The sequence below is a fragment of the Octopus sinensis genome, linkage group LG26, assembly GCF_006345805.1.
Source record: "Octopus sinensis linkage group LG26, ASM634580v1, whole genome shotgun sequence".
NCBI lineage: Eukaryota > Metazoa > Mollusca > Cephalopoda > Octopoda > Octopodidae > Octopus > Octopus sinensis.
The window spans coordinates 6,550,198-6,566,626 of NC_043022.1; the positions used below are offsets into that span (position 1 = coordinate 6,550,198).

The 16,429-nt window shown below is 40.8% G+C and overlaps 1 protein-coding gene across 2 annotated transcripts in view; it reads right to left on the reverse strand.

Annotated features, from left to right (window-relative positions):
• Positions 1–2,550: 2,550 nt before the first annotated feature.
• Positions 2,551–16,429, reverse strand: part of LOC115224666 (nuclear speckle splicing regulatory protein 1) — a 38,828-nt gene continuing 24,949 nt past the window's right edge. The window contains exons 5-8 of one of the 2 annotated variants that reach the window (XM_036513792.1): positions 12,974–13,181; positions 10,669–10,786; positions 7,003–7,053; positions 2,551–4,383 (exon numbers count right to left, since the gene is read on the reverse strand). In XM_036513792.1, the coding sequence (XP_036369685.1) occupies positions 2,670–4,383; positions 7,003–7,053; positions 10,669–10,786; positions 12,974–13,181 (2,091 nt within the window). In that variant the 3' untranslated portion in view covers positions 2,551–2,669. The remainder of the gene's footprint in view (positions 4,384–7,002; positions 7,054–10,668; positions 10,787–12,973; positions 13,182–16,429) is intronic. The other variant, XM_036513793.1, reaches the window with a different exon arrangement.

Genomic DNA, 16,429 nt, shown 5'->3' on the forward strand with positions numbered 1-16,429 from the left:
GAAGAATATTTGGGGCCGGATATAGTCGATTCAACCCTTTAGCATCCAGATTAATCTGTCAAATGTAATCCTTATTTAATCACATTGTTTTCAATTAATCATGGATTATCTCATAGCTTTGAGATTTCGGTTACGTGATTATTTATTTTTAGAGTGGCATTGCAAGGTTGGTGTGAGAGGCCCGATCCAGCCAGTTTAAATGCTAAAGGAATAATGTGTGTGTGTGTGTGCCAGTGGCACATAAAAAGTAGCCAGCACACTGTAAAGTGGTTGGTGTTAGGAAGGGCATCAAGCCACAGAAACCATGCCGGATCAAACAGTTGGGAGTCTGGACTGCCCCTGGCTGGCCAACTTGTCAAACCTGTCAACCTATGCAAGCATGGAAAACGGACATTAGACAATGATGATGATGATGATGATGATATACATGTAAGCTTACGAAAAGGGCTGGTTTAGCAATTACTTTGTAGATTGAACAAATGACAATCCATCTCAATCAATTTTCAAACCATAAATGATTCTCATCAGAGGTGTTGTCTCCATCAATTTGACCAATCCCAGAGACACATGTAGCCAATCCATTTATATATTCAACCACAGGAGCAGGGACAGCCGAGGAGGGACGGATTCGGTCAGCAGAGCAGAAACGCCAGATGCGGAAAGCCAGAGCCGCCTGCACCAGTAGCACGGCCCCCTACCCACTTCTGCCCCACCTGTGGGAGGGGCTTCCTTGCCCGGATTGGCCTCACCAGCCACCTCCGGTCTCATAGCGGCAGTTCCACCAGATGATGTCAGTGGTCATCTTCGAACCCGAAGGACGAACATTATATTCAACCATTCCAGGAGCTGCAGAAATCTGGGGTTACTAATTTGCATACCGTGTCAGCACATTACTTTAAATATCAGGGGCCTGTCAATAGGGATCTCAGTCGACAGAGTAGCAAGGTATGACATAATATCTGCAACTTATATAAACAGGGCTGACTCGGCTGTTTCTGTTGAACCCTTTAGCATTCAGATTACTCTGTCAAATGTAGTTGGTTCCCACTGTTTTGAATTAATTATGCATGTGGCAGGGTGGAGGCGCAGACGTGGCTGTGTGGTAAGAAGCTTGCTTCCCAACCATAGTTCTGGGTTCAGTCCCACTGCATGGCGCCTTGGGCAAAGGCCAACCAAAGCCTTGTGAGTAGATGTACTAGACAGAAACTGAAAAAAGCCAGTCGTATATATATATATGTGTTTGCGTGTCTGTGTCTGTCCCCCCACCTTTGTTTGACAACCGATGCTGGAGTGTTTGCGTCCCATAACTTAGTGGTTTGCCAAAATGAGACCAATAGAATAAGTACTAGTTTTACAAAGAATAAGTCCAGGGGTTGATTCGTTCAACTTAAGGCAGTGCTCCAGCATGGCCACAGTCGAATGTGTTTGCGTGTCTGTGTCTGTTCCCCACCACCTTTGTTTGACAACCGATGCTGGAGTGTTTGCGTCCCATAACTTAGTGGTTTGGCAAAAAGAGACCAATAGAATAAGTACTAGTTTTACAAAGAATAAGTCCAGGGGTCGATTCGTTCAACTTAGGGCAGTGCTCCAGCATGGCCACAGTCGAATGTGTTTGCGTGTCTGTGTCTGTTCCCCACCACCTTTGTTTGACAACTGATGCTGGAGTGTTTGCGTCCCATAACTTAGTGGTTTGGCAAAAAGAGACCAATAGAATAAGTACTAATTTTACAAAGAATAAGTCCAGGGGTCGATTCGTTCAACTTAGGGCAGTGCTCCAGCATGGCCACAGTCGAATGACTGAAACAAATAAAAGAATATCTTGTAGCGTATGATTCTTTGAATGACACTGTAGGGCTGGTGTAAGAGGCCAGATGAGGCCAGTTTGAACATAAAATTGTAAATGTTAAAGTCCTAAGAGAAAACAAATATTTTCATGAAGATGATGATGATGATGATGATGATGACCAATGTATAAATAGTCGGGCCACAAAGAAAACTGGAAGTTTCAGAAATATTCTGTTTAATATTTTTACCAATTGATCAGATTTTTTGTTTGTTTTATCTTTTTTTTTTGTGGATCTAAAACATTCAGCAGAATCAAAAATAAAAAAAAAAAAAATTCAAAGATTTACAAGAAAGAAGATTTTTTTTTAAAAATTCAAAGTGAAAACAAATTACAAGTGTTTATACACACACACAACACACACACACACACACGCGTGTGCATGCGTATATATTTATATATATATACGCGCACACACACATACACACACGTATACACACACACGTGTGTATACAAATATATGTAGTTTTACATGTATATTTGTATATGTTTATAATGATACCCACACGTATATACACGCATAAATAGGTAGACTCACATACCTGTGCATCTGTGTGCATGTATACGCATAGATACATACACATACATGCACACATACATGTACATATATTTCAACACACACCCACACACAGACTCACACATATTTCATATTTCAAATGTGCACAAATGCATGTGAATGCACACACACAAACACATCAACATACATGTGTATATATATAATATATATAGACACTACTATGCACACACACAGACACACACACACACTGAAAACTTATTTTAAAGAAAAAATTTCATTTAATAATAATAATAATAATAATAATGTGCTTCAGTTGCTTTCTGCTGGGACTATGGCTGGGTTCTGAGTTATCTTGCGTTTAAAATATCGTTCCTGTGCATCGAGGAGGGACTGGCCAACCGTGTGCTTGGCATATTTGGGGGGAATGTCACTTTTGGAGTCAGATTTCTCTTTAGCAATGTCACTGTTCACTTTTGACTCACTAATTGGAGGGGGTGAGGGCAGGCGTGGCGGGGGGGAGCAACGAGCAGATGGAAGTGGTGGGGGAGAGGGAGAGGAAGAGACTGGTGGGGCAGGCAGGCAGGGCTGCAGCTGCTCGGGTACAATTGGGGGTGTGTCTAAATCGATAACCTCAGGGGTCTTGCTTTCTTTCTCTTTGTCATGATTGCGATGGTGGGGGTGGTGATCGCTGCTGCCGCTCCCGCCACCATCGCAGCTGTTATTATTATTATTACCCTGGTCGTCATCATCATGATTGTAATCGCGAGAACGGTGATCACGGGTATTGTCTTCACCATCGTCATCACCACCATCAGACGATGACGACGATGATGATGATGCGTTAATAGGTATGACCTTCACAGGGGTCCTGGATTTTCGTTTATCTCCCATTCTATGTTGCCTTTCATTAATGCTCACACGGGGCAGTTCTTTCTCTGCCGATCGCTTCCGATCCCTAGATGATGGTCTTCCACTGTGCCTGTCCTCAGAGTGACCCCTGGCACTGGTGTGGCTTGAAGTTGATGGCTTGTGAGATGATGGTCGACTGCGTTCATTCCTGTCTGACCTGTCTCTAGACCTGGAGCGAGATCTCCTGTCGTATCTTTTCTCTCTCGAATGTGAACGAGATTTCCTCTCATACCGGTTGAACCTGCCTCTGTTGCGAGATCTAGATCGAGACCTTCGATTGTATCTGTCAAACCGGTTTCGATCCCTTGACCGAGACCGAGATCTGCGGTTGTATCGAATGAACCGAGGTCTGTTTCTGAAGTTGAAGTAAGGCTTCCTTTTAAATCGGTCAAATCGCCCACGATCTCTGGAACGGGATATGGAACGCCTGTCTCTAGACCGTGACCTCTTGTCCCTAGATCGCGACCGTTTGTCTCTTGATCGAGACCGTCTGTCTCTGGAGCGAGACCGCCTGTCTCTTGATCGGGATTTTCTGTCCCGTGAGTGAGATCGTGATGATTTTCTATCCCGATAATCCCTTCGGCGTACACGGTCATCTCTGGATCTTGACCGAGAGAATCTATCTCGACCTGAAGTCTCTGACTTCTTATGTTGTGGCCTGCGGTCCTCAGATTTCGAACGAGAACGAGAGCGAGACTTTGATTTGGAGTGATGGTTACTGCGACCATAGCCTCTTTCGTCGGTGTGCCTCGAGCGACTCACGGGACTTGATCTTGTGACAGGGGTAGACTTCTTACGCTTCCGCCTGTCGTCATCACTCTGCGAGTCATCCGAATCTGAATACTGATTCCTCTGACTCGTAAAACTGCTGTGTTTCTTGCTTCCGGAAAGCTCCGGCTTCTGTTTATCAGCAGATTTACCCCAGCGACTTCCTTTGCTTTCTTTTCTCTCCTTAGCACTGTCTGATGACGATGACGATGACGAAGAAGACGAAGAGGATCTCCGTTTCGACACTTTTTCAGCTTTGGTCACACTCGGATGATGTCGGTCTCCGTCATGGCTGCTAACTTTCATCTCAACATCTTCAACTTTCAAAAGATTCTTCTTTTCTGCCCTGAAATAGAAAACAAAACAGAAATAAGACTAATTAATAAAACACATAATGATGTTCGTTAACTACAATAAATACAAACAAAACAATTCTAAATCTAACAATTCAACAGACCAAAACCTCTCCCTAAACCTGCCGACTGCATCAACCAACACCTTTGTAACATTTTTACTTGTTTCAGTGGGGACAAACACCCACACACATTCACGGTGGGCTTTTAAAAATTTTTGTCAACCAAATTCACTGAAGCTTCAGTTGGTCTGGGGCTATAGTAGAAGATGTTTGCCCAAGGTGCCACACAGTGAGACTGAACCCAGAACCATGTGATCGAGAAGCCAACTTCTTACCACACAGCCATGCCTGGCCATGGATGAAGACAATGCACAATAGAAAGGAGGACTGACAGCCAACCTGTAACACTCCGTTACACCAAGGAGGGAACAGAGACTGCTGGTGAAAAGGGACAGTTGTGGATAGCCTCCTTGGTGTCCTCCATCTCTGCTGTAAAGTGGCCGGTGAAGGGAAGCGCATCCAGTCATAGAAACCATATCAAAACCATGCATAAGGGTTAGCCAGTTCCTCTCTCTTACCTCATTTACCAGATCATGAAGGGCTGCCAGGGACGGTGAGATAGTGGGAACCCACTCTCATCTCTGGCCAGCATAGGAAAACAGGTCTAAACTGAAGAGATTGCTGAGTAAACGAGCATCGCAGCCAGTTACTGCTAGACCTCACCACTTATGAGAGTCTTTGGAAGCTGTCTGTATGCGACGTACGCTACGTCCTGTCCCATATCCAGAAATTTCACTGAATAAGAAAGTTTTCTCAAAGACAAATTTGCTAAAGAAAGGCCGAAGCCAGTGCCGCCTCGACTGGCTTCCGTGCAGGTGGCACGTAAAATGCACCAATCCAACTGTGGCTGATGCCAGCCTCGCCTGGCACCAGTGCAGGTGGCACGTAAAATGCACCAATCTGATCGTGGCCATTGCCAGCCTCGCCTGGCACCAGTGCAGGTGGCATGTAAAAAGCACCCACTACACTCACGGAGTGGTTGGCGTTAGGAAGGGCATCCAGCTGTAGAAACATTGCCAGATAAGACCGGAGCCTGGCGCAGCCTTCTGGCTTCCCAGATCCCCGGTCGAACCGTCCAACCCATGCTAGCATGGAGAACGGACGTTAAACGATGATGATAGAGATTATTATATTTGCATTTTTTTTTATTAAAAAGAACAATGATAAAAGATTTGATAAAAGCATTAAAAAAGTGTGTTGAGGTCATTTAAAATGAAATTTCTTACAGCAAATATATACTCTTTACTTGTTTCAATCATTTGACTGCAGCCATGCTGGAGCACAGCCTTTAGTCGAGCAAATCGACCCCGGGACTTATTCTTTGTAAGCCCAGTACTTATTCTATCGGTCTCTTATGCCGAACTCCTAAGTAACGGGGACGTAAACACACCAGCATCGGTTGTCAAGCAATGCTAGGGGGACAAGCACAGACACACACACACACACATGCATATATATATATACATATATACGACGGGCTTCTTTCAGTTTCCGTCTACCAAATCCACTCACAAGGCATTGGTCGGCCCGGGGCTATAGCAGAAGACACTTGCCCAAGATGCCACGCAGTGGGACTGAACCCGGAACCATGTGGTTGGTTAGCAAGCTACTTACCACACAGCCACTCCTACGCCTATATGGCAAAATTTCCTATAACTGTCCTGTTCGTACAGTATGAATGGAGTATGGACCACTGTTTATACTGTCTGTGTGTTAAAATGTACTGTATTGCAAGAATATGTGCATCTGTCCTGTAACTGTGGAGTATTGGACCAAGTGTAGAAAAAGTAGGGTAAAGATCTTTCCCAAGACTCATAGGGCTGGGTTCCTGGTTTCTGTGGAGTGTGTATATTCCCCCCACCTGGATAGGACACCAGTCCATTACAGAGTAACTCATTTTTGCCAGTTGAGTAGATCAGAGCAACATGTAATGAAGTGTTTAGCTCAAGGACACAATGCGTTGCCTGGAATTGAAACCACAATCTTACAATAATGAATCTAACACCCCTGACCACTAAGCCATGCACCCACCCCACCACCACAGACAGGATGTTGGTGACACTCTGTTAACAAAAGACCTTTGTCATTTACTTATTTATCAATGACAGTGACACAATTGTTACAGTGTGGGATCAAATACCTGGTGGTAGTTGATTAATGTTACAAGCACAAATCTACTTTGATTCATTCTTGGAGCAGTGAATGTGAAAGAAATAGATACTTCTTCAATAGTGGGGTAAAGCCTCAACTGGCTTCCGTGCCGGTGGCACATAAAATACACCAATCCGACCGTGGCCGTTGCCAGCCTCGCCTGGCACCTGTGCGGGTGGCACGTAAAAAGCACCCACCACACTCACGGAGTGGTTGGCGTTAGGAAGGGCATCCAGCTGTAGAAACATTGCCAGATAAGACTGGAGCCTGGTGCAGCCTTCTGGCTTCCCAGATCCCCGGTCGAACCGTCCAACCCATGCAAGCATGGAGAACGGACGTTAAACGATGATGATGATGATGATGATTCTCAAAGTAGAATTAATCCAATCATCAACTTACAATCCTTCCTCGACATCCTCTGGTTCCTGTTTTACCATTGTTGGCTTCTTACTGCAAGAAAACAAAAACAAAGGTAAATATTGTTCCTGATAAGAACAGAGTCTAAAGGTAAGACCAGACAACCAAGGTTAGTGGTTCACATCTGGTTACCAGCAATGCCATGTCCACGTTTCCCTGGGCATGGATTGACTGAAGCTCCGGCGTCTGGTGACGGACTTGGTAAACACCCACAAAGTTATCAACCACCTCACCAACAACAACACTGAACACCTTTTTGATCTCCATGTGTCCAACACACGTGGACATGCCTACAAAGTCAGAAAACAACACAGCTCCCATGACTTTCGGAAACATTTTTTCACGCTCAGAGTTGCTGAAGCATGGAACAAACTGCCTGCGTCAGTTGTTGACTGCCATGACACTGCATCCTTTAAGGCCCTCATGCTTTCCGAAATCCGCCGAAACTACACCTGATTATACATACACTTTAGATGAGTTGTAGTGCACCTGAGCACTGTACACAATTATTATTATTATTATTATTATATATTATTATCCTTTGAACTTTTAGGATCTAAACTGGCCACACCCAACCCAAAATATTCCACCTGTTTTATATCCAAACTAACCAGATCTGGCATCTCACACTTTGTCATTCAAAGAAAACTAAACAATTTCATCATTGAAATCTCAAAGCTAAGAGATGATCTAAAATTAATTGAAAACAATGGAAATAAATAAGGATTACTGGCTTCTGGCCGACTGGCTTCTGTGCCGGTGGCACATAAAAAGCACCATCCAAACGTGGCCGTTGCCAGCGCCGCCCCGACTGGCTTCCGTGCCGGTGGCACGTTAAAAGCTCCAACCGATCGTAGCTGATGCCGGACCCTCCTGGCACCTGTGCAGGTGGCACGTAAAAAGCACCCACTACACTCGTGGAGTGGTTGGCGTTAGGAAGGGCATCCAGCTGTAGAAACACTGCCAGATAAGACTGGAGCCTGGTGCAGCCCCTGGCTTCCCAGACCCCGGTCGAACCGTCCAACCCGTGCTAGCGCGGAAAACGGACGTTAAACGATGATGATGATGATGATGATTACATTTGTTAGAGTAATCTGAATGTTAAAGGGATCAGCCATATCCTGCCCCATATATTCTAAACAAGTCAGATTCTGCCTCTCACACATACCCTAACAGCGTTTCTCAAATGGGGTCCCCCAGAACCCTAGTGATCCACAAGAAAGAGTGAGCTAAGCTAATTTCATGATTGTAATGTTACTATACATGCACAACCTATTATTGGTTATTTTGTAATATAGACATCATCCTATCTCATCTATCATCATCATCATCGTTTAACGTCCACTTTCCATGCTAGCATGGGTTGGACGATTTTGACTGAGGGCTGGCGAGCCAGATGGCTGCACCAGGCTCCAATCTTGATCTGGCAGAGTTTCTACAGCTGGATGCCCTTCCTAACACCAACCACTCCGAGAGTGTAGTGGGTGCTTTTTACGTGCCACCGTATCATGTTATCAAAATACTATAACAACCACATATATATACATACATACACATGATATTTACCACATGAACTACAATGAAAATATATAAGAAAGATATGGTATATAATATTTTTTGTGCAGCGGTTCCTTGAGACATGTAATTTATTTCAAGGGTTATGCAAGGGTAAAAAAGTTGAGAAACACTGCCCTAGAATGTCATTTTAAAAATAAACAATCACGTCATTGAAATCTTGAAGCTATGAGATGATACATAATTAATTGCAAACAAATGTGAATAAATAAGCATTATAGGCGCAGGAGTGGCTGTGTGGTAAGTAGCTTGCTAACCAGCCACATGGTTCTGGGTTCAGTCCCACTGCGTGGCATCTTGGGCAAGTGTCTTCTGCTATAGCCCCGGGCTGACCAATGCCTTGTGAGTGGATTTGGTAGACGGAAACTGAAAGAAGCCTGTCGTATATATATATATATATATATATATATGTGTGTGTATGTGTTTGTGTGTTTGTCCCCCTAGTATTGCTTGACAACCGATGCTGGTGTGTTTACGGCCCCGTTACTTAGCGGTTCGGCAAAAGAGACCGATAGAATAAGTACTGGACTTACAAAGAATAAGTACCGGGGTCGATTTGCTCGACTAAAAGGTGGTGCTCCAGCATGGCCGCAGTCAAATGACTGAAACAAGTAAAAGAGTAAAAGAGAGTAACATATGACGGAATAACCTGAATGTTAACAGGTTAAAACTTGTTTTTGTTTAAGATTTCAAATTGTATCAACAATTCTTTAGAAACGTCAATGATGTTGAAAAGCCAATTCCGTAGTTTATCTTTTACAAAGTCGGTGAATCTTGTAACAATAAGCCTTTAACAAATATTCTTTATATGGTTCGAGTTGTAGATTTTTCTGAATTTGTTACCTTTGACATACTCTCTTTACTCTTTTCCTCGTTTCAGTCATTTGACTGCGCCCATGCTGGAGCACCGCCTTTAGTCGAGCAACTTGACTCCAGGACTTATTCTTTGTAAGCCCAGTACTTATTCTATCAGTCTCTTTTGCCGAACCGCTAAGTGACGGGGACGTAAACACACCAGCATCAGTTGTCAAGCAATGCTAGGGGGACAAACAGACACACACACACATATATATATATATATATATATATATATATACATATATACGACAGGCTTCTTTCAGTTTCCATCTACCAAATCCACTCACAAGGCATTGGTCGGCCCGGGGCTATAGCAGAAGACACTTGCCCAAGATTCCACGCAGTGGGACTGAACCCGCGGCCCATGTGGTTGGTTAGCAAGCTACTTACCACACAGCCACTCCTGCGCCTATGTGGTGTGACAAGGATTTTCATAAAATCCAACACTTTAGAAAGCAAATGGATCATCTTTTTATCACATATCACATACTGAGGGTTAGTTTTCCCTTATAAGATTCTAATATTGGTCAGTTTTGGCAAATTATCACACTTAAATGTCACATTTCTATAAAAATCCTCTTTTCAAAAGACAAAATTTTTCTGTTCACCAAACAAAAAAATTTTCTCTCAAAATGATAGAAGTCTAACTACATCTGTTCTTGCATCCATTTTCAGTGGTATGTTAACCCCTTACCCGGCAGAAACGAATATATTCGTTTTGACCGAAATCGTTTTTTTCTATCTCTGGCGAGTTAACTCGTCAAAAGATAGACTCGCCAAAATCGACAGCAAACGAGTTCCTTCGTCTAAAAACGGGTTAACTCGTTTCTGCCCAAAGCGGTAATTTAAAATCAATATTATTGAATTAAAATTCATAATAAATAAGGTTTGAAATATACCTCGAAATCACCATTCAAAACATAGTATTAAAAAATATGTCTGAAAAAATACATTTATTTTCAAAATAATTGTTGGGTAAGGGGTTAAACCTATGTGAAATGCCTCCCTATTCACAAAAAAGTCTGTTACCCAATATATGACAGGCTTCTTTTTCAGTTTCCATCTACCAAATCCACTCACAAGGCTTTGGTCAACCCAAAGCTATAGCATGCCCACAGAATGGGAGTGGGGATCCAGAAACGTGGGGTTGGGAAGCAAGCTTCTCACCACATTATTATTGTTCTTAACCAAAATAAGGAAACAAACAATATTTACCTGCCATCCCCTCCGCCTCCACCATCGTCGTCAGCTTGTGGGTCTGTGCCACTTGTCTGTTGATACAAGAACCTGTAGAAGCCACTCAGGTCTTTCTGTTTGGTAACGTCCAACAAAGCTGGACAGGGGGGAGAAAAAAAAAGAAACAAAAGTCAGACAAAAAAAACCCCAGAGAAAGGCAAAGAAAAAAAGCAATAAAAATCAAATACATATGGTTGTTGTTGTTGTTTAGCCTAAGATCAGCCCTGACTGAGCAAATGATCAAAGATATTCCAGCCATGAATGATTATTATGATGATGATGATGATAACTATCACAGCTGTGTTTTTTTTTTAATAGATCTATGTCCTTCCATCTTTTAAGATGGCTGCTTGTGATTAGAGGGAAATTTGGCTGTTATTTTTAGCAAGTCTGCAAAAACTGAATAAATGTTTTCTTTATTAGCTTGACAAGTGTTCAGGTTATGTAAACAACATCTTCACAATATGCAAGTAATATAACCATACATCTTTCCAGCCATGGCTCTCATGTCATGGACACAGATTTAGAACAACAACAACAGTAGCAGTTTCTGATTCGGGTACATGGTCAGCAATTTTGAGGGGAGGGGTCAGCTGATTAAGTTGACCTCAGTATTTCACTGCAGAGTAATAATAATAATAATGATTTCAAATTTCGGCACACGGTCAGCAAGTCAAGGGGAGGGAGTAAGTCAACCCCAGTACTCAACTGGTACTTAATTTATTGACCTTGAAAGGATGGCAGGCAGAGTCAACCCCAGCTTGCCACCTTAATAATAATAATAATCCTTTCTACTATAGGCACAAGGCCTGAAACTTTGGGAGAGGGGAAAGATGATGACATCAACCCCAGTGTTTCACTGGTACTAAATTTGAACGCAGTATGAAATGGCAGACAAAATACTGCTAAGCAATTCGCCAGGCATGCTAACGATTCTGCCAGCTCACCATCTTATATAATAATAATTTCAAATTTTTGCCACAGGAGCAGCTTGAGGAAGGTGGGGATGAGTCAAATCAACCCCAGTGTTCAACTGGTACTTATTTATTGACCTTGAAAGGATGGCAGGCAGAGTCAACCCCAGCTTGCCACCTTAATAATAATAATAATCCTTTCTACTATAGGCACAAGGCCTGAAACTTTGGGAGAGGGGAAAGATGACATCAACCCCAGTGTTTCACTGGTACTAAATTTGAACGCAGTATGAAATGGCAGACAAAATACTGCTAAGCAATTCGCCAGGCATGCTAACGATTCTGCCAGCTCACCATCTTATATAATAATAATTTCAAATTTTTGCCACAGGAGCAGCTTGAGGAAGGTGGGGATGAGTCAAATCAACCCCAGTGTTCAACTGGTACATATTTTATCAACCCCAAGAGACTGAAAGACAAAGCCAACCTCAGTGGAATTTGAACTCATAAGATTGTAACCATGTAAAGTAATTACGGAGATGTACTCGCATAGCAAGTGACTTGATGTGAGATCGTGTGCTGAAACGAAAACAATTGCAGCGTGGAAGGTGTTTATAAGCCATTTAAGAAACACACAAAAGCCGTTCAATTCACTTCAACATTTAACCCTTTAGTGTTCGCATTATTCTGCCATAATTAAAGCTTTTTCATCCACATTGCTTTGAACTAATCATTCATTATCTTGTAGCTATGAGATTTTGATGAGGTAGCTGTTAATTTTTCAAACGATATTGTAGGGTTGGTGTGAGAGACCAGATATGGCTAGTTTGAACATAAAACAGGCAGAATACTTTTGGCCGGATATGGCCGGTTTAAATGCTAAAGGGTTAAGTTTAATTTGTCAAAATATTTTCGTCGCTAAAATCCGCGACCTGTTCACTGACAAAAATCCGTGCTGCATCACGGTCGCGGATTTTAGCGACGAAAATATTTTGACAAACTAAACTTAAATGTTGAAGTGAATTGAACGGCTTTTGTGTGTTTCTTAAATGGCTTATAAACACCTTCCACACTGAAATTGTTCATGTAAAGTAAATATAACAAAAAATCCTGAATCCTTGTCCAGTACCGGATCGATTCCAAAAATCTAATCAGTGTGTGCCAGTCATGAGGCCAAACATCCCTGAGAGTTTCATCTGAATCCATCCAGCTGTTCTTGAGATATCTTGTCTGTAGACAAACAAACAAATGAGAGAGAAAACAATACCTCTGCTTTCGCTAAGGGACAGGTAATAAAACGACGATCACTACCATTGTTGTCTCACTAATTAGCACCCCAACAATTAGCACATTAAAGCATCCTCATTTACCTTCCATCTCGGCTTCTTTCTTTTCTCTCTCTTCTTCTTCCTGTAGTTCCAGTAGCTTCTTCTTGTAGGCTGATGTAACAAACTCCTCTTTGTCTTTAAACTCTTCACCCTCCGCCTCACGTTCCTGCTGGATCTTCCTCTCTGTACGTTTCTCCTGTTCCTTCTTCCGACTCGCGGCCGCTTTCAATAGACCCTCAATATACTTGGGCTGCAGAGACAAACAGAGTCACAGGGATTTCATTAAAAATTGGCCAAAGAAGAGATTAACTAATTAAGGCACTAACTTTGACACAAGACAATTAGAACAGACCCAGTCTCATAATATTTATATATATATTTATTTATATATATATATGTGTATGTATGGATATATATATATATATATAAATATATATACATACACAAATATATATAACTATTTATATATATATATATTTATTTATATAATAAATATTAGGTAATAAACCCAAACTTACAAGGAAAAATCAGATTTAGGATTGAATCCAATTTTATAGTAAAATATTATATTATATTAAATTAGAGACAAAACCACTATTAGGCAAATCAAACAATGAAAAACTTAAGCCAATACATAAGATTAATTTATATTATTTAAATATGTAACAATTATTAAAAAACGATCGTAGTGGATATTGATTATATTTTTTAATAATTGTTACATATTTAAATAATATAAATTAATCTTATGTATTGGCTTAAGTTTTTCATTGTTTGATTTGCCTAATAGTGGTTTTGTCTCTAATTTAATATAATATATATATATATATATATATATATTTATATATATATATATACAAATATATATAACTATTTATATATATATATATATATATATATTTATTTATATATTTATATATATATATATATATTCATTACAGATATAGGGTGAAATATAATTAATTTAATACAATCAACAAATTTCACCTAGTAGTATTTCGGTATGGAAAAGGACCATATTCGGTAAAAATTTATATAATTATAATAATAAGGGTTTTTTGCAACAAGTTGCTTAACCACATACCGGAAATTTTAGTTACAAATATTGTTGTCTGTGGAGACAACAATATTTGTAACTCACATATGGCAAAAAAAAAAAGAAGAAAAATAATGAAATCACGTGGTAAAAATTCTGGAGGGAAATACGAATTCACTTGTCTATATAAATGTGGATATGCTGATTGGCTTTTATATTTTTCGATGTCGATTGATCGAAAATATAGGAGGTAGGTTTTCCTAGCATTTCTAGATTTATAGAAATACTAGCAGCATAGCCCGGCGTTGCCCGGGTATGTAAGAGCCCCTAGTAGGCAACAACTAATCCCAATCTAGTTGTTTCCCTCTAATTTCCTGCCAATTTGCGAAAGATATTGTCGAAAATATGTCATCTTGAATTTGAACGCGATTTCCCAAAATGGCATGATTTTATTGATTTTTTCTGATGGTAAGGTATTGCATGGAAAACTAACGTCAGAATTAAGTTTCTTAGGGTAACATTAAGCTTCACCATGAGTTTGGTGAAAATCGATTGCAAGTTGCGAAAACTACAACAGAAAATGTGTTGCATATAAAAAGCTTAGATTCTCAACCCCATGTCGAATTTATCAATTTTTTTCAGAACTGGGGGAACTTTACAAAATTTTTCGCTGCGTTAGTTTTGAATTATGACATTGGGCTATGTGTGTGTCAAGTTTCATCAGAATCGGTTGAAAGCTGTTGTCAGGATGAGGGTACAACCTGACAGACACACACACAGACAAACTGCCATTTATATATAGAGAGATTATGTTGATAAAGGAAATGAGTCTTTGATTCTAATCCAGAAACGTACGTCCATAATTAACCGAAGACTGTTTGATTTCATTATTTTTCTTCTTTTTTTTTTTGCCATATGTGAGTTACAAATATTGTTGTCTGTGGAGACTTATTTTTGTAGTAAAAGGAATTAGTAGTCTTTTGGCTGCTATTTCTAACAAACACACACACACACACATATATATATATATATACGACGGGCTTCTTTCAGTTTGCGTCTACCAAATCCACTCACAAGGCTTTGGTCAGCCCGAGGGTATAGTAGAAGACACTTGCCCAAGGTGCCACACAGTGGGACTGAACCCGGAACCATGTGGTTGGTAAGCAAGCTGCTTACCACACATCCACTCCTATGCCTACTCTCTCTTTACTCTTTTACTTGTTTCAGTCATTTGACTGCGGCCATGCTGGAGCACCGCCTTTAGTCGAGAAAATCGACCCCGGGACTTATTCTTTGTAAGCCCAGTACTTATTCTATCGGTCTCTTTTGCCGAACCGCTAAGTGACGGGGACGTAAACACACCAGCATCGGTTGCCAAGCAATGCTAGGGGGACAAACACAGACACACAAACACATGCACACACACATATATATATACATACATATATACGACGGGCTTCTTTCAGTTTCCGTCTACCAAATCCACTCACAAGGCATTGGTCGGCCCGGGGCTATAGCAGAAGACACTTGCCCAAGATGCCACGCAGTGGGACTGAACCCGGAACGATGTGGTTGGTTAGCAAGCTACTTACCACACAGCCACTCCTGCGCCTATATATATATTTATATATATATTTATTTATTATAATTTATTTATATATATTTATTTATATATTTATTTATATATATATATTTATATATATATATATCTTCCACCAATATATATCCATGAATTTCTTGTCAAGGAGACTAAAACCAATATTACACAAATTGGATTTGGCCTAGATACCCCTATGTACTTACACACTGACCCAGATACCCTGAATAGACATACTTAACCCAGATACTCTGTATAAAGAGAAGAAACTTGACTGAGGTACAACTGGGCCACGTATCTCATATTTGTGGGTGTATGCTAGTATGTTTGTGTATGTGTGCATCTCGAGATATAATATGAAAAGTAAAGTACAAACAAGATAAAAGTACAGAGGACATCAAAGAAAATAATTTAGAAATAATACAAAATTAAAATGGAAGTGGAAAAGAGAGCAAGAAAATTATGAAAAACAAAAGTCCACTTCGTGATCAATATCCTACAAAGTCAGAAAACAACACAGCTCCCATGACTTTCGGAAACATTTCTTCACGCTCAGAGTTGCTGAAGCATGGAATAAACTGCCTGCGTCAGTTGTTGACTGCCATGACACTGCATCCTTTAAGGCCCTCATGCTTTCCGAAATCCGTCGAAACTACACCTGATTATATATGCACTTTAGATGAGTTGTAGTGCACCTGAGCACTGTACACAATGTTTATTATTATTATTATTATTATCCTGCAAGATTCAGCAGAAAAAAACCCCCCAGTTTAGTATTTCTATTGTTGTTCCTATCATTTGATGTCCATAGTAGTCTAATGGTCTTCACAAACTCTATACTACCTGGGAAGGCTCACCCCCCACC